Source organism: Ursus americanus, chromosome 25 (genome assembly GCF_024610735.1).
Source record: "Ursus americanus isolate L20-20 chromosome 25, mUrsAme1.1.p, whole genome shotgun sequence".
NCBI classification, from domain to species: domain Eukaryota; kingdom Metazoa; phylum Chordata; class Mammalia; order Carnivora; family Ursidae; genus Ursus; species Ursus americanus.
The window spans coordinates 42850830-42869737 of record NC_142151.1 but is presented as its reverse complement, the minus strand read 5'-3'; the positions used below and the strand labels follow the sequence as shown (position 1 = coordinate 42869737).

Sequence of the window (18908 nt, the reverse complement as noted above, 5' to 3'; positions counted from 1 at the left end):
TAGCTAGACAACACTTCCACTGTGGTGGGAATTTTCACTAGAGGAGTTCAAAGGGCTTACAAAAATAGTTTTTTGGGGCGGGGGAGGGGCACAGAAAATAAGACTGGTGTTCATTCTGCCCTGATTCTCACTTGCTGTTGTCTTAAGTGGGACTGCTAAGGCCCAGAAAGGTGACCCTAAAATGGGAAGAATGTGTCTTCCTTTTTCTAATATCCTAGGAAAATTAAAATGGAGTTAAAATAAAAACAATGATGTAAACGCAGCTTTCTAATGTTTTGTTAGAAGGAGGTGAGAAGTATCACCGTGTTCCGGCATCAGTGCGGGCAAGAGGCAGGACACATTGCCAATACGCACAGCATCAGAAGGGCCCACAGGGCTGTGCTGTGGAAGGAACGCCAGGGGGCAGCTCTGGGCTCTGTTTGAGCCCCACTTGGGGTCGGGTTTTCCTTATCTTCTGTTCTTGCCTTAGATTGCAATGTCACTGGTCGGAACACAGGGCCGAGAAGAACTGTTCAGTCCTATATAAAAAAGGCAATGATATTCTGCTAAGGAGTCACTCTTCTTTAGATTAAAATACTAGTTTTGTGTTTCCCCAATTCATATATGAAGGCCTTTAGACTGAGAGGTAGTTATTTCTTAATTCTTAGACCAAGAAATCTCTTCTAGATTTAATAGTGCTGTCATTAGTGTAAAATGATTATCCTTTAACTGTTCATTACTTTGAGGGAGGAAAGCCAGAATATCTGAAATTTGGAAAATCCTCCATGTTATTTTGGAGAATGATTGATTGATTGATTGACTGATGTTACCAAGTCTGTCAGGTGATCAGATTAGAATTTTGCCTCCTCATTCTACAGTTGCTCACCCTTTGGCAGAGCACCAGAAAGCAACGAAATGTGCAAGAGAACAGGCAAAAGGAGGATGAACCACAAATGGAATAATCATTTCTCAGGCAATGAGAGAATAGATTATCAAGATTCAAAATCTCAAGTCTATGTGACAGCGTTTTGCAGCAGAGCTTAGGTAAGAGGTCATGACCTTCCATTAGACCATCACAAGTGGCCCCAAAAGATTTGAAACCTAGAAATGCTTCTGTTTATGTCAATTCAGTTCCTCCTCTAGGAACTCTTCTATCTTAACCCAGTCTGACCTGTCCTGCATAGTGTTACATGTGACAGCTAAATATGGGGTAATATTTATAGCAGGGAAGAATAATTGGCTAATTAACTGAGTGACCTCTTCCCACTTTTATAGTCGTAGATCTGATCAAAAGAATCAGTACGCAGAAGTATTTACCAAACCTTGTTCTCTGATCTGTAGGACACAAAAATCCTATAAAATCCAATGTACTTATACGATGTAAATGTACTTTTGATTAATTATAACCAAAGAAAAACTTCTTAGCTTAGCTTTATGAATAAAACAGTAAACAGGTGATGAAATATACTAATAATTCTTCCTGGCTGTAGACATTAGCGAATAATGAAAATTGTTTAACTGTGCTCCATATATAACAGTCATCGTGCTGATATGCTCAGTGACCAAAGGGCAAGAAACCATGCTTTCCTGAACTCCCATACTATACATAGGTGAGTGTAAATGGCAATTCGAGTTTCCATAGGCAGTCACTTTGTGAATTGGTCCCTAATAAATCTCAAGTTATTCTACATTGCTTTTAGTTATGATAAAATTCATTGTTCAAAACTAGGTATAGAAATATTACTCCAAGATTGGGTCTAGCAATCTAGAAAGTTGCTTTTTTCAATGGACATTTATACTTAATGATTGCTTCAAACCTCACTTAACTGATGAAAAAATTCCAATGGATACTAGTTCTTAGAGCGTTGTTGTCTTCTCATAATACCTAGAACATTACTGTTCATTAAATGCTATAAAATCTGTCAAATAGCTTTTAATATCTGGCAGAGGGAACATGGCTTTAATGGACAACCATGTACTGACAATCAACAAAAAGGCATGCATGCTTCATAGCATTATAAACCCTCAAAAATGTAACAGCACAGCACAATCTTTAAATGAAGACTACTATGGAGGAGAGGAAAGCAAAGAACTACATTAGGCGTTCCTTTGCCAATAGCATGAGTGTTTCAATTTTCTGGTGTTTGGTTTGAGGAAGGAGAGAGGACGATCTGAGGTCAGTGTCCCAGGACAGGCTAGGGCCATGTGTCCCCTCCCAAACGGAGGTCCAAGCCTACCACTGGAGCAGCACAGTGACAGTTGAGCCCGCCTGCATGGATGGTGGTCAGTTTGTGGAGAGCTCGTATTGAACATTTTCTAAGGGTAATCGCTCAGTGTTGGCATACAGAAGAATCCAAACCAAAAAATGGAACACATATGGCCCCGTGGAAAGGTGTATAGTTAAATAAAAGTCAAATAAAATGTGTATAGTTAATCCTGTTGATCGCTGGGAAGCTGACTGTTAGCTCAGGCAGATTCGATCTTGCTTCCTGCAGCTAGGTACTCTTCCACAGGGGGGCTGGGAAACAGGGCAGGAATGGGTCCTGAGCCCTCTCCCCTGCCTAACCGGAAGTGGTCAATGCTGTTAGCTGACCGGAGCCAACCAAACCAAGGAACACTCCTCTACCAGAGCTTCCCTTACTGAACACTCATTGTTTGAAATCCTGGCTTTGGGGTCGAACTGGTTTTCGCTCATATTATCTTATTTGAAAAAACCTTGATGTAGAGGTTTCATTTTCTAATGCTTTTTCAAAGAAAACTTTCTGATCACCACTTCTGGACCTCTGGGTCCCTAACCTACTTGAAGGTTGGCAACTAAAAGTTTTTGGGGAATGGAAACTGGGAGTCCAAGGAAAGGTGAGGAAAGGGGGAGGGGCTGAAGGGAAGAGGTGTGTGAGTCCAGATGACTCAAATCACTTCCTCAGGAGCAAACTGGCCCCAGCTGGTCACCAGGGGCGACTTCTGCCAAGGGCTGGCAGAAATGAGCATCTGGGTGGAGAAGGTTAGTAGCAAGTGTCAGTTGGGCATTTTTTCTTGGGCTTTCTTCAGGTATTCCCAGTCTGGCTTTAGGAGGTCCCAGATCACTGCCGCCAGCTGGGGAGGAGCACAGGCTACGGAGGCGGCTACAGTGGGCCCAGTACTATCTTCCACGGCCTTCTCTGACTCCTCAGTGTTTCAGTCACTAACACAGATTGTCAACGCTCTACACAGAACTGATAGGACTTAGGAAACAAATTCACTAGCCCTTTCTGAAAAAAGTGGGAAGGTGGGGGAGGGGAGAGCACGTCTCAGGACCGCAAGCCGGCGTCCTCTGCAGCAAACGCTCTCCCCCTGCATCTAGCCTGCGCCTGACAGTGACCTCCCCGCACATGCTCTGAAATCTCTCTGCTCTCTGGGAGAAAGACTTAGACTCCCAAGTTTTGCTTTGTTTTTTAAGTTGAAAGAAGTCTGTGTTGCCGCGGCCCTGACCTTCCTGCAGACGGTTTCGGGCGGGCTGCAGAAAGCAAAGATGCTGTAAACCCAACCGTGACTGTGCTACGGGAGAGACACAATGGGTGGCGCAAGGCATTTGTCTGAAGGGACTAACAAAATACAATTCCCGAGGCGCAGGGAGGTTCTCACCCTCCTGCACAACCGTGGGGAGTTTCGTGGAACAGTGGCCACGGATCACAGCGGAGGAATGGATGACGCAGTGCTGTCCTGGTACCTACTTGCTCCAGTGAGTCTGGCTTCCCGGGGACCACTGGAACCCTTTAACTTTTATTCCTACATTCTGATGTTTGCACATTCAAAAACATATCCTCTGGTTTGCTCTCCTGCATGTATTCAACATCTGAACGGAAATGAGTTTTCTTGGTCTCCTTAAGTATAACAGACCTCTCTGATTACCACAGGACAACTATTAGCACTAGAAGCCAGTTGCCCACTTGGTTTTAGGAATTGACTTTGTAGCACGTCTCTGTGTGTGCACACGCACATGCACACACATGCAGTTTTGCTTTGTTTTTGTTTTTTTAACCAAGAGAGACAGAAAAAGGGCACCAAAAGAGGGAGCCTCGTTTCTAAGCTGGCAGGGTGACAGCACCTTGCCCTCTCTGGATTTGGGTGGAGTATCACCAAAGCAGGAATAGCAGGTGTCAAGAAATTTCAGGAGAACTAGCGGAGAAGTCATCTGGCATCATAGCTGATTGTTATTTGGCGGTGTCAGGATAGGGGACCACAGAGCGTGGGTGGGAGGGTGGTGAGGAGGAAAGCTTTGCTATCAGACAGAGGCTGCCAGTCCTTACGGGACTGGGCTGAGAACAACAAGGTGCAATAAGAGGAATCAGAACAGAAAGAAAAGCATTTCTTTTCCCAGGGCCACGCCAAATTCGGCTCCATTCCCAATTCCAGGCCTGCCATCATGGCTTCCAGCCCCTTCTCAGCTGCGTTCTCAGGGACGGCCAGGCCACAGTCCCCACCTGGCTGATGCCCGTACTTGCCCTGCCTGCGGCTGCTGCTTTTCAGTGGGTCTGTGGGTTACAATTCCCCTTCTTTGCACCTGGTGATTCTCCCTATTAAATCAACAGCCCAGAAAGCCGCCCCGAGTGCTACAGGTAAGCCAGGCCAAATGAGAATAGCCAGCGTCAACATGTTCTGCGATGGCACGCTGTTGGGGTGGGGCCCATATTAATGTGATGAGGCAGCTTGATGCGACCCCCTCGCACGGGGCAGGTGCGGGGGCAGAGAGTGGAGGATCAAATCAGCAGCTGCATCACAGATCGTGTCTGAATGATCTTCCCACCGTGTGATCGGTTCTAGCATGCGTAAACAGTTTCCATCGGCATGCAGAAGGATCAGCTGCTCTTAGTATCTTACCCTCATCCCTTCAAATCGTGATAAGGCTCTTAAGGGTCTCAAAGCTCTTAGGGTCCTAAGGGACTTTATGGCACCTAGTTCCGAGTAGCCCAGGGCATTAGCTATAAGGCTGACTAAAGAGACCTACACGGAAACAGAAGAGAAAAACAAAAACAAAAAAGGAAACAAAACAAAACGAAGAAAAACAAGAAAAGAGGTTCCAGAGTGTTAGAATGAAGCCCCTAGCACTGATTACACAGATTGGGCCCCCCAGGGGGAGAGTGGGTAACACCAGCTGCCTACTTCAAGCTGGACTCAAACGACCTGAAAGGAAAGGAGGTTGAGAGGCAGAAGAAAAAACACAGGGGGAGGAGAAAATCGGGAGGAGGCGGCAGAACAGACATACAGGTTGGCAAAGGGAAGAGGCTGAAGGGAGAGGGGGAATGAGGACGTTCCAGTGGAAGGAGAGGAGCCTGAACAGATGACAAAAACCTTACCCTCGCCCTTTACAGCCTCTGCAGCTCCCAGAAGTTGCCATTAAATTAAGCCAGACAAATCTAATGGTACCTATGGAAAAGAATACAGATAAATACACACACTCCACACCAGCCGCCCCTCCTCAGCTCGTCCACCACGGATTTCCAACAAGGACAAGCTCTCTTGCTCCTGGTTGACAAGAAACCATTTGCTGGAGAATGTGATGGGTTACCACATCGACAAAGGAAACGTACCCAGTAAGCGCCACAGCTGGCTTTGCCGTTCCCGAGAAGGCCAGAACCCAAGGAAGCAATTTCTAGACAGAGTTTTGGCTCCACAAGAGCACCCCTAAGCAGTTCTTTCGTCTCTCCCTTCAACTCGAATAATCCTTCCGTCTTTGAATTATAACCGTGACTCCTTCGTGAGAACTCGGGTGGGTCTGAACACTGAACCCATACTTCTTATAATGCCCATTCTTTCTCTCCAGAACGGCTCAAAACTAAATGGCCTCAGGTCTGTCCTTTCCAGGACCGTCTTCTACTCTCGTGGTTAGAAAAACAGCTGGAAGGATTCTTAGAATAATTTTATTCCCTGATGGGCACATTGAGACCCTTACACAAGGATCTGCCCAGTGTCACACCGGCAGTTGGGGAGCCAGAAATAGAGACCCACCCTCCTGATTTCCAGGCCAGAGCTCCTTCTTCCACAGACAGGTCACCTCCCCAACCGGCAGGTAAAAGAACCCACGAGAGGATTATCGGTATCTGAACAATCTGGAGTTGACTGTATTGCCCTGCTGGGGAGAACGTGCAGGTCTCCAGGCCTGGAGTCGTGGTGGTCAAATGCCTTCCTGCTTTTCCGGAGCCAAACTCACCTTGTTCTACCAGCGCTCTCCGAGCAGTTACCATGTGGTCCCGTAACACTGGAGGCCAACTACACCGAGGGCTGCCTGGGCCTGACCTGACAGGCCTGCCTAGAGTTCCCACCAAAGGAAACTACCGTTAGCGGATCAAATCCTGACATGTCTGGGCTCTGGGTTTCTTGGAGCAGTCTCCCTGCACCACAAATTCTGGGACAGGTTAAGATGTTCCCATCAATCATTAAGTTCCCTCTCCTGGAAAGCGATGGTTACAGATCTGCTTGGCCTAAACTAGTATTTCAAGGCAAATTTAGAGGAGAGAAAAGGAAACGATCTACAGCTCAGTTTCATTTGTTGCTTGTTAGCTCTAGCTGAGGGCTTCCCTTCTTTGATTCTGTATCTCTAAGCTGTATAAAACCTTTTTAAAAAGAATTTCTTTTCTTTTTATAATGAAGCAGCGGGACTGACAGGAGTGGACGTAGAATGTCCGTGACCTAGTGAGGGAAAGCCATGAGCAGGCTCCAGGATTTCAATTTTTAAAAGGGGCGTGAACCTTTATCCGTGCATGGACTCATAATCCCTCAGTGCAGGTATCTTCCCTGGAGTCCTAGGCAGTATTCAAAGCAAATCTGGAATTAAAGCCTGCCCTATTATTGAAGGGTACATGCTTCAGAGTTCAATTTTTGTCTAAAACAAGGGTCTCAAAAGGTTTCTGACACACAGTGGCACCACCCAATCACTTTTCCTCCATTCGTCACCATCAGTAAGAATCTACATGGAGGTGTGTTTTGCTTACTGCCAAGTACAGCCACCTCTTACCCCCAAATAAACTACAGTTGCCAGAGTCTTAGTGAGGCCTCCACAGGTACATCTGAAGGTGAGCCACCCCATCCTGCCCAAGCGCCTGAGTTCAAAATACCCTCAGCCTCATCCTATGCCAGCTAAAGACTGCAAAACACTAAGCTTTGAGGGGCGACGGGCCCCACGCACGACGGGCCCCACACAAAGCAGGGAGACCCCAGCTCTTCGGGGGGGGGGGTTAATCTGATAACAAAGAGGCCTGAGGCGGGAAGAAGGACGGAGGTACAGTTGCCGATCCCGAGGTTGGCTCTAACTGGTGCCAAGATAACGTGCTGCCCAGCTGATCAATCTAGCCAAGGTCTCCCAAGCCAGGGTCGGCAAGGGTCCTAGGGGGGCTACTGCTTAGCAGCTGAGGGCGCTCTCATAATCCTCTGAATCCCCATGTTAAACTTTCACTGGAGGTAACCAGGCCACCGCTGCAAGTATACTTTAAGGAAAGAATCAAACCTGGAAAAAAGAAAGGAGTTGAGGGGAAGTAAAAATTCAGGGTATCAATGGCTGCAGGAATGGAAAAAAAGGGAGACACTGGGTGACTTTTTCCCAAATGATGTGAACATTTTCAGACGGAGAATGTTTATAATAGTCTGAATTCAGGATGTGTGGTCTCTGAAAGTTCCTGTCCCTGGAACCGGTATGCTGGCTGACCTCCGGTTATGATGGGATAAATTTCCCTGGGGGACAGAGGACAAAATTCTTCTACAGGACAAGATCTCCAGTGCAGCCAAGGACCTGAGCAAAATGAAACACTGTCTCTGTTTGGGAATTACGCGGCTTGTAAGCAAAGAGAATTCACCTTGGAAGTTGTCCGGATCATCCACGTGATTGTAAAAAGTCCTCTTAGCAGCTTTAAGGGGCAACGCGGAGGAATGAGAATCCATTAGGGAAACAAACATGGTGATAAAAAACAGATTTGGACACATAGTCACTGGGGGATGAGACAGGAAGAAGGGAGTCTCTCAGAGACGGTGCTAAAGTACCTGAAATTTACACATGCTGGCTATTTGACGATGCCAGAGGCACTAGACAGCAACAACCCTGATGGCTCCGGCTGGGCAGGTGTCAGCTGAGCCTTCTTCTCCACTCCCAACTCAGGAGTGGCAAACAGTGCAGCCCCAGTACGGACTGGGGCTGCTCCCACTCAGCGCACGCTGCTTTATTCTGTGATTATTTGTATGCATGTCTCATCTTTCCAGGCCCTTAGAGGGAACTGTCCATGTCTTCTGCTCTCTGTATCCCCCACAACTCCTGACAGGAGGCTTGGCCTGTTTGTGGGCGCTCAACAGATATCTGATACTCAAGGGACTGCAGTGTGCAAGAGAAGTCGGTAGATGGAAGGGTCCCGGGAGAGCCCTGTTCCCAGAATGCTGGATTACTGCAAGGCTGGCATCAGGCCCGAGTGGTCCTGCAAGCTGGTGTGAGCGCCTGAGGAGCTGGGGCCATGCCTGCCCGCCCCTGGTGACCCCCTACAGCTTCTGGGACAGCTCTGCACCGAGACTGGTATTTGATTTCTGTTTGTTGACTAGTGACTGGTACAGTGGTGTTCTTAGGAACTGCTGTCAGGGCTCGAGGCAATGTAAGAATCCAGCAACTCCCTCAAGCTGGGGAATTTCTGGATTACTGCTGGCTACATGTCTGTCTCATACTTTCTATTTCTCTGCCAGCCAGTATAAAAAGTGATAAAAATGTGTGCTAAATAAACGGTGATATGCAGGACGGTCAATGCTTTTATCAGCTTATGTGGGTACCAGGTGTCCTGCTCTGTAGGAAGAGGTCTGGCCCAGTGTCCCTCTAGTTCTCTGGGCCAGACCCCAAGCCCATTCCTTAATTCTTCGAGCTCAAGCTTTCCGCCTGTGGGAGCAGAGCCCTGCCGTCAGCAGGGAGCGCGGCGGCTGCTGAAGGGAGTGGTTTCAGCGCTCCTGTTGGCGCCCTCTGGGGCAGTACCTGTTGGCTCCACTTTAAGGGCAGAGGGTGACTTCCTCACCTCATCTGGGCATCCTCCTAAAGGCCCGATTTCTGAAAAAGGAATGCAAATAGGAGCAGAGTGACAGCTCCCAGAAGGAGTCATTAACCACGGACGCTGGAAGTCGCAGACGCTGTGTAGAACGGGAATGCACTGACAGAGCAGGGATCGCTGGTGCGGAGTGCTGGGCTCCTGTCATCTGACAGAGGCTTCCAGAGGCCCTCTCTAGGTAGGTTACTACACAGCTGAGGAAACCTATGTTCTACAGGTACCCACCCAGCCTCCGAACAGTCCATTCGCTCAGGAAATAGCTGAGCAGGAGCGCTCAGCAGGACGTGAATTCTCCGTAGGCCCTGGTCCTGAAATTCCCATTCACCCTTTCTCCCAATGCTGATTTGGCTAGAAGAAAAGAGCTTTAGCGATTACACAGAACAAGCAGCATTCATCGCAGTTAGAAAAGCCAACAAGGAACAGGGGCTGGTGGGGTGAGAAACAGAGATGATCCAGCTGCCACCCTGAAAAATAACACAGGAGGTAAAGCCTTCAGGCCTTGCAGATGGTCAGAGGCCACCAAGCCCTGGAGATGGTCTTGGAACCTGGAGGAAAAAAGGATTCTCTTAAGTTTGACCACCATTGTGGAAATGGCAATGGGGGGGGGGTTATTTCGGTGTGAACACCACCTCTTCTGGGTAGACCGACTTGTTCAGAGGAGTCTGGTATGAAGCCTTGAGTTGCTGGAAGTGTCCACAGGAACAGTCAGCGGAGAGAGCCTACCAAGATCCGACCCCACACCTGTACCCCAGCAGCACCCACCTCACCCCTCTCCTGGCACCAGAAAGAGGACACCCTGCTGGTGTGGGGCAAGAACCTTCTTGTTCCCAGCCTCATAACAAGGGGGGTTGGCACCAACAATTCCACTTCCCATTCCTAATCTCTGACTCTTCTAGGCCAAACCACCAGAGCACAGAGCTGGCTGGTGAATCCCTAGAGCAAATGGAGGGACCTCAGAGCTCTCTCTCCCAAAGTTAAGATCGGAGCGCTCCGACGGGAGCTCTACCCAAAACTACACCTACATCTTGTCCGACATCCTGGCCCCCCAGGCGACTCTGGCCATTAGAGGAAGGGACATGCTGCTTTTGCTTTGCTACTGCGAGGGGTGGGAAGTAGAAAGCGGGACACGTACAGCCACGATGAGGAAGTCCAGCCAGCACCAGGCGTTGGTGAAGAACTTGACGAAGCCGTACGCCGTCCACTTGAGCAGCATCTCCAGGATGAAGATGTAGGTGAAGACCTTGTCCGCGTACTCCAGGATGGTGCGGATGGTCTTTCTCTGCTCGATGTAGATGTCCTCGAAGGCCTGAAAGAGAAGCAGCGGCTGCCGAACGTGCCCGCAGGGAGGCAGGCAACCGGGAAGGCCGCCACCCCTCGGCAGCTCCTCCCCCTGCGGCGGGCCTAGGCTCGCCTTCCCGTCCCTCTGTCCCCAGCCCCTGCTGCACGTGGCTTCTTAAAAAAACTTTTACTAAGATACAATCCATATACCCTCTGATTCAGCGTTTCAAGTGTATAGCGCGAAAGCTTTCAGCGTGGTCAGGAGGTGTGCGTCCGTCACACGATCAGGTTTGGAAACCTCTTCATCCAACCCAGAAAGAAGCCCCCCACCTTCTAGCTGCCACCCTGTGGCCTCCCTGCCTCCCACGAGTCCCAGGCAACCACTATGCTCCTTTCCGTCTTCCGATTTGCCCATTCTGGACATTTCGTACGACGGAACCAGCGCTATGCGGTCCCCGGTGACTGGCTTCTCTCCCTGCGCGCGGTTTTCCGAGTTCGTGCGCGCTGCACCCGCATCAGCGCGGCCTCTCTCTCGGCGGATGAGTAAGACTCCAGTGCGTGGCTGTACCGCAGTCTGCTTACCTTCCTCACCGACGGGCGTTCGTGCGCCTACGCTCTGGCTATTGGCAATAGCGCCTCTCTGAACATTCACGCACTCTTTTTTACACGGCCACGTCTTCACTTCTCTAGGGTCTAATGCCCAGGAGGGGAACTGCCGGCCCACATGGTAACTTTGATGCACCACCAAACGGCTCTCCAAAGTGGCCGCACCATGCTAGACTCCCTCCGGCAGTGTACGAGGGTTCCAGCCTCTGCGTGTCCTTGACAGCACTCTATGTTTATACCATAAAATCTCTTCTCCCTTCAGCCCCCCCCACAGATACAGGGGGAGGGTCACAGGGCTGGGAGACACTCAGGTGAAGAAAATCTTAGTCCGACTTTCTCTCTGGAATTCCTGAAGGAGGTCACTCCCTAACGTGAAGGGACGAGCATTCCCACGACTGGGGGGCGGGGCTGTGGAGGGGGCGGGGGGGGCGGGGCTGCAGTGGGAGAGAAAACTGTAGGTGGAACAAAAGTCCTGTGTCCTGCAATGGGAGGTCCTGCTCCGGACAGTTCTGGAAGGAAGGACAAGAGCAGGCTGCCGACAGACACATTTCCAACATGGAGGCACACGGACATCAGGTGCTCCAGGTCCATCACTGGGCAGGTGGGGAGAGGTCATGGGTCCATAGTCCTTCTCTGGGTCTTGGTACAAATAAACCCCCTTTTCTCAGTGAAAAACTCAACAGCTTCCGTGTCAAGTTTCCCCTTACCTCCCTTTGGAGAGATTCATTCTGTCATCCAATACATGTGAGATGCCCAAGACTGAGCTCCCCCCACTGGCGGCTCCAGCCCCGCCCTGAGTCCCGTCATAACCCCATTCTCGGCATCTCTCTGACATGTCAGCTATGGCTTCACTTTGCTATTCTTTTTTTTTTTTTGGTGGGGGGGAGAGAGAGCTGGAGTGAGCAGAGAGTAGGGGTGAGGCGCAGAGGGAGAGAGAGAATCTCAAGCAGACTCCCCACTGAGCCAAACACAGGGTTTGATCCCACAACCCTGAGATCATGACCTGAGCCTAAATCAAGAGTCAGTGCTCAACCAACTGCGCCACCCAGGCGCCCCTTCGCTTCGCCATTCTTAGGTCTCACGCCTGCTAATCGCACAGGGTCTTCATGTACTGAGCCAAGTACCCCCGTCTTATTCGTCTACAATAAAGAAAAACTGTCAAAGGTGAGCAGTAAAGAAAGTTAAAAACTTTTGTTTCACTGCTGCTTTTATTTTTTGTGGCGACGAGAAATAGAAGAGCCAGAAGATGAGGTGTGTTCTCTTAATTCTGGGTTTCTGTTTACTAGATCGCCAGTCACAAAACACCTTCCTCCCCGCGCTGGCCTGAGTCCGGCTCTCCCTTGTCTCGCGGGCAGAGACCGTGCTGTCCTCTCTCAGGGGCCTGCACGGCACCTCAGTGAGCACTGGGGGAATGCCTGTGGAGGCAATAAAGGCCCAGGGCAGGCAGGATAGTGACTCCCCCTCGCTCAGATCCAGGCTACCAAGACAACCGTCCAGCCTCCTGCATTTGTCCAGCCGCTTTCCTGCATAATCCCCCCCTCGTGTCCCCCACTCCCCATGGACTCTTCTTTGCCACCTACTGCCTCCATTTCAGCTTCTCTGATTCGCCTACCTCACCAGTTGGTGAGAAACTTCTCAAATCACTGTCAGGATCCTTAACACTAAATTTGGGGCTTCTCTCTTGCTATTTTCTGCATCCAGATTAGGCTTTGGTTCCATCTCTACTTGAGTGTGCCTGCTTTCTTTAAAAGCATTTCGAAAATTCTGCATTCTCCAGCTTTCCCTTAACTTGAACAAGGAAAATGTGCAGCATCTCTAAGTCCCTCCTGTCCTCAAATCTATCCAACTGGGGAACAGCTCCCTCACCCCTGGCTATGTCCAGGTCCCCTCAGTTACAAGCCAGCTAAAATGAAAGCAAATGCCCAGATAATTCGTTCCAGCAGGGGAGGAGGCCACGTGTTCGGTGTCCCCTGTGCCTCACTGATCAATGATTAAGTACTTACGACTCTGTGAATATGAACAACCTTTACACCAGAGACCTGGCTCTCTAAGTATTTGCTAATGCCACGGGTTCTCCCAACCAGTTAGGGTGTGAGGGGAGATGGTGGGTAGGGGAAGCCAACCTCTCTCCTATTTGGGGCAAGTGAAAAGTAAAGAACAAGATATTTGGGGTATTAGGTGAGAAAGGGAAGTTCATTTTAGGAAGTTGCTTAGAATGGGGCACACTAAGCAGTGAAGATAATTAATTTGTGCTCTCCTCCTGATAGAAAGGGGTCTCAGACGTGAGAAGGGTCATGCTGAGTGTAAGGAAGATCAAGATGTGGATAAGTGGATTCTAATCCTAAAGGCTCAAAACAGCAGCCCAAAGCACTTAGGCAGACCATTATCCTCGGGGCCGCGGCCACCTGTGCTCTCAGAGAAACTGGCCTTGGGCCCCCTCTGGTCTCTCCCACTAGTCCCCGCAAAGCCTTCCCAGCCCATCCCTCCCCGTCCTCTCCCCTGGACTCACCAGGGCACCGCTGCTGAGCAGAATCATGAAAATGATGAAGGTCTCAAACCAGTTGTGCTCGACGATGAGGAAGCAGGTCTTCCTCAGGATCCACCAGGACTTGCCCAGCCCTTCTTCGATGTTCACCTGGCAGCATTTGAATCGCTGCACACAACCTGGCACCAGCGGGAGAGGCGGGTCAGCCCGAGGGAGCCCGCCCAGACCTGCCCTCTCCTCGCTCTCCCAGGCCCCACCAGGCGCTGCCCCACCACACAGCCCGGAGTACAGCGCTGAACCACAACGTCTGACTCAGACATGGAGGCCGGCAGGGCTGGGGCTACGCTGCAAGGCTACCAGGGCAAGGCCCTCTGGAGTTGGGGAGATGTCCTATAAAGAAGCAGTGAGAGGGAGGAGAAAAGGGTAGTTAGGAGGCAGACACAGCCACGACAGAACAGGCCTTGCTAATGGCAGTTTTTAGGCTGATGCCAAGAGAAAACGGACACAGAAACGTCTGAGAACAGAAACTTGCTACAGGTAGGAACCAAACAAGGGAAACAATATCAACTCCCCTCAAAATGATGAGGTGGGGAACAAAGCTCCTGAAGATGGCCACGGAGCCCCCCCCCTCAGCCCACCACCAGCCCCAGCAGAAACCCGTGAGTGGTGCCAGGGCGGCAGTCCCACCCTTGTCCTTGCCCCTGGCACCTTCTGTGAAGCAGGCGTCCGGATCCAAGTATTCCTCGGGCTGCTCCACTGGGGCTTCTTCTACTTCCGGTTTGATATCGATGGTGCTTCCTTCAGAGGAGCTAGTATCATCCAGTTTCTAGAATCACAAAGGAAAGGGAGCTCAACAACATCTGCAGCGATCCTCCCACTGCACGCTGACTGCTCTATCTCGGGCACGGACGAGGGACCAGCTAGCATTCTTTGTAACTCCTACTACAAACTCATCATCATCCAGTTCCAGAGGTGCAAACAATTACCAGAGGGCCCTCAAAACTTGTCAGGATTGGGTAGAACACAATGACGTCTGCTCACAGGTCACCCTAAACAAAATGTGGCTGGTGGTGGATCTCAGTGCTGCAGCTCAGCTTAATGGCAGGAAAGTACTGGAGGGTTTGCTCCAGCCTCTGACTGAGACGATCCAGAAGCAATGGAGACAGATTTAGGAGCATCTCAGGAAACTAGGTCACCTAGGGAAGGTCTAGAATGACAATGGGTATAAGGGTTGGCTCTCAAACCTAGCTGGCTATTCCACAATCCTCTACCAAGCCCACAGCTGAACCAGTCCCAAGAGCAGACAGGGCCCCGTTTGCTCCCACACAGAATTGAGGTTGGGTTCTAGACTGGGACCTTACATCTTTGCTGCCTTCAGGATCCGACTCGCTGCTAACATCCTCTGTGTTGAGGTTCTCAAAATCAGACTCGCCTACAGCAATGGGCACGCGCACGGTCAAGTTGGGATTGTTGATGAAGGACATGTGGTCCTCATCAATGATATACTTCTCCACGCTGCTGCCAATGCCACTGGTTGTGCCATTGCCGTTCTTCTGGAAGTCACCATTCCGGTGGATGTCTGCACCAGTGTGGTTGGCAATGCAGTTGGCCTTCTTTTCATACAGCTCGTCCAGAGGCTTCACTTCATCGGCCTCGCGCTGCTTGAAGTGGGCCTGCATGAAGGCGTGAACTTTCAGTTTGGCCCAAGCCACCCCCTTCTTGATCCGGATGACTGAGATTTGCAGGTTGTTCATTTCTCCATCGTCGTCCGTGGCTGCCAGATTGTCTGCACTGAAGGAGCTCAGAAGCAAGGCCAGAAACAGGTTCAGCACCTGTACCGGGGGCATTAGGAAGAAGGAGAGTGAATGTAGGTGGTATCAAGTAAAGTCAGCCACTAAGCTAGGATGAAACCTGGAAGCCCACAGACTTATGTGACAGGCACAAGAGTTTCTATTGTGTTTGGTTTGACCCACTTAGTGTTTTAAGTGGGCATTAAAAATTTTTTTTTTTACTGAAGTATAATTAACATACAGTGTTATATTAGTTTCAGCTGCACAATATTCAACAATTGTACACATTACTCAGTTCTCATCACAATAAGCATACTCTCAATCCTCTTTGTCTCTTTCAGCCATCCTCCCCTCCTCCTCTGGTAACCTTTAGTTTGTTCTCTGTATTTAAGAGTCTGGGGGTTTTTTGGTCTCTTTTATCTTTGCTCGTTTGTTTCTTAAATTCCACACGAGTAAAATCAAATGGTATTTGTCTTTCTCTGACTTATTTCACTAAGCTTTATACCCTTTAGATCCATCCATGTTGTTGCAAATGGCAAGATGTCATTCTTTTTATGGCTGCATAATATTCCATTGCGTACAGATACCCCCAGCTCTTCATCCATTCACCTATGGATGGACACTTTGGGTGGTTCCACATCTTGGCTAGTGTAAATACGGTTGCAGCAAACATAGGGGAGCATATATCTTTCCTAATTACTGTTTTTGTTTTCTTTGGGTAAATACACAGTAATGGAAATACTGGATCATATGATCATTCTATTTTTAATTTTTTGAGGAACCTCCATACTCTTTTCCACCAAGTGGGCAGTTTGTTTGGTTTTGGTTGTAATACAAATTTAGCACCTCTTCTCTTGGTTCTTACAGTTTTACATACATATGTATGTACCCCCAAATATATTACTTGTCTTACAATCAGAAAAAGCAAAAACTGTATCCATTTTGGAAAAAAATTCCACCCCCCAAACAGAAGAAAAAGATGGAGACAGCTTATTGGGAGGATTGAAGAAGAAACAGATGCCATGTGTTCACGAGCAGTGGATGTCCCGGAGAACCTACATGGGAAAACAACTGGGCTTGGAGAGCCATGCTTTCCTACAACAAATCAAGAAAGTAGAACTGAAATATGGTTCGTGTCATCTTAAGAATTAATTTCCTTTGTTTTCCTAACGTTTATAAAATAAAATAGTTTAACAAGATGGTGATGGTGATTGTTGGGTTCTGTTGTATACCTAAGTGTCCAGCCATCAGACGCAAGCTTTATTATTTCTGTTTTACTAGTCTATTTTGCCACGTTGGACAATAAGATTAATTTATTTTTATTAAGACTTACTTTACAAATTGGGAGAGGTGTTCACTTCTTGATTACCACTGGCCCTTACTTTGTCACACTTCTGAAGAAGAGCAAGCAATACATTTTAGGTGGAGGTAATAGTATGGGTAGAGTGGGAGTGATGGAAACAATAAATGAACTATATGTATGCAAATTATTTGGACCATTTGTAGAATTACAAAGGAATATGGTTGGTAAGATGGGGGTGAGTTGGAGAGGGCTCACAGGAGGTCACCTGGGTTTGCCTTCTTCCAGCCCCCCTTGCTCTAGACTTGCAAGTTGTATTGGACCTGATCTGAAAGATAAGTACTTCTTAAACTTTAGTGCGCATGTCAATCACCTGGGGGTTCTGTTAAAATGCAGATTCAGTAGTTCTGGGGTGAGGCCTAAGATTCTACATTTCTAACATACCCTGAAATGATCTCATTGCTGCCAGTCCTTTGACAACACTTGGAGAATCATGGCGTCAAAATCTCTGTTGGTGAATATTCTACATACAGAGGCAGAAGACAGCAGGCAGACAGATCAGAGTAAAGCATCTGCCATTTATACAAGTTAGATAAAAACCCTCCATCGGTTTAGATCGGTGGTTCTCAAATGAGGGCAATTTTGCCTCCTAGGGGACAGCTGGCAACATCTGGAGACATTTTTGGTTGTCACGACTTGAGGGGGGGTTACTGGCCCGTGAAAGGTAGAGGCCAGGAATGCTGCTAAACATTCTATAACACATAGGACAATCCGACAACAAAGAATTATCTAACCCAAAGTGCCACCAATGTCAAGGTTGAGAAATTCTAATTTAAATGAAGGAAATTTCTGTAGTAGAAAGAACGTAGATTTTGTAGTCGAGGATCTAATACAAGCCCTGATGTTTACCAGTTGCCTGACTTCAGGAAAGTCACTTAACTTTGCTGAGTTTTGTTTCCGAAACTATGAAAAAGGGTTGACAGGTTGTGGGGCTTATGACTCAGCAGGCCTCTGTAAAGAGCAGTCTCCTTTCCTTCATTTGTACCTTAGGGTTCTTGAGCCAAGAAAGAATAAAACCCAGCACAGGCATGGAAGCTAGTAGGACCAAGCCCATTGGGTTTCTGGGTCAAGGGTAAGATGTTCTGGACAAAGAATGAGAAGTTCTACAATTCGTACTAACCACCAAGTTGCCAATAACCATGACCATCATGAAGACAATGAGGCACATGGCCTGCCCGGCCACTTCCATGCAGTCCCACATGGTCTCAATCCACTCCCCGCACAACACTCGAAAGACAATGAGGAAGGAATGGAAGAAGTCATTCATGTGCCAGCGAGGGAGTTCACAGTCCTGGTTGATCTTGCAGACACACTCTTTGTAGCTCTTTCCAAAGAGTTGCATCCCCACCACGGCAAAGATGAAGACAATGATGGCCAGCACCAGGGTCAGGTTGCCCAGGGCGCCCACTGAATTTCCAATAATCTTGATCAGCATGTTCAGGGTGGGCCAGGATTTGGCCAACTTGAAGACACGGAGCTAAGGGGAAAAAACCAAAACAAAAATCAAATGATTCTCAATCCATTTCCTTACCACACGGCTAAAATAAAAACATACAAAACTAGTGAGATCACCTTAAATTTATTGAGCACCCTTGGGAAGTTCCCAGGACTTTCTAACTGTCTTAGACTAAAATGGGAGAATGTGAGGCATAGACAGGGAAAATAGATTAATTTCACAGTAAGCGAAAGACTTAAACTAGGAACCAAGAATACTGCCTCTAGCCCCCTGTATTAGTCCCTGGGTCAAACCAGTTTTTATTTATTTATTTTTTTAAAGTAAGCTCCATGCCCAGCATGAAGCCCAACAGGAGGTTTGAACTCACGACCCTGAGATCAAGATCTGAACTGAGATCAATAGTTGGACACTTAACCAACTAAGCCACGCTGGCACCCCTCAATCCACTTTTTAAGAACCCATACATGAATATATCCTTTTGCTATTGATTTTGCCTTGACTTCTCAAGGAACATATCAAGGAAAATGTGAGTTGTAGTGAAGACAAAGATCAGGATGGTAAGGACAGTGAAAAATCATCTGTCTCTTTAAAAAAATATGCATTTAAAAATTCCAAATGTCTCTCTTTTTGCTTGCCAATAAATAATCAATAGCTGATATGAAACTTTGGGATATGCTTGGAATAACTTGGAGGAAAAGCAGAATGCCCTAGTAGGTGCAGTTCCACATGTATCGAACATCTTTATAATGGTATTAACTCAGAAGACAGAACTTCTGTTACCTACAATCATGAAACTTCAATGTTCTATAATAACTGATTTACAAAGTCTTAGCTAGTAGTCTGAGAATTACAATGCATAAAGCCCCTGAATGAAATGATATCATCTTCAGACTTCATTAGTTAATGACTA

The 18908-nt window shown here is 48.2% G+C and overlaps 1 protein-coding gene across 12 annotated transcripts in view; it reads right to left on the bottom strand.

Annotated features, from left to right (window-relative positions):
* Positions 1–18908, bottom strand: part of SCN8A (sodium voltage-gated channel alpha subunit 8) — a 176529-nt gene that overhangs the window by 21338 nt on the left and 136283 nt on the right. For 9 of the 12 annotated variants that reach the window (XM_087855848.1, XM_087855856.1, XM_087855849.1 and 6 more), the window contains 6 exons: positions 17663–18019; positions 14754–15224; positions 14101–14218; positions 13417–13571; positions 10156–10329; positions 4837–4959 (listed from right to left, as the gene is read on the bottom strand). In XM_087855848.1, coding sequence (XP_087711974.1) covers positions 4837–4959; positions 10156–10329; positions 13417–13571; positions 14101–14218; positions 14754–15224; positions 17663–18019 — 1398 coding nt within the window. The remainder of the gene's footprint in view (positions 1–4836; positions 4960–10155; positions 10330–13416; positions 13572–14100; positions 14219–14753; positions 15225–17662; positions 18020–18908) is intronic. The other 3 variants (XM_087855854.1, XM_087855852.1, XM_087855853.1) reach the window with 1 other exon arrangement.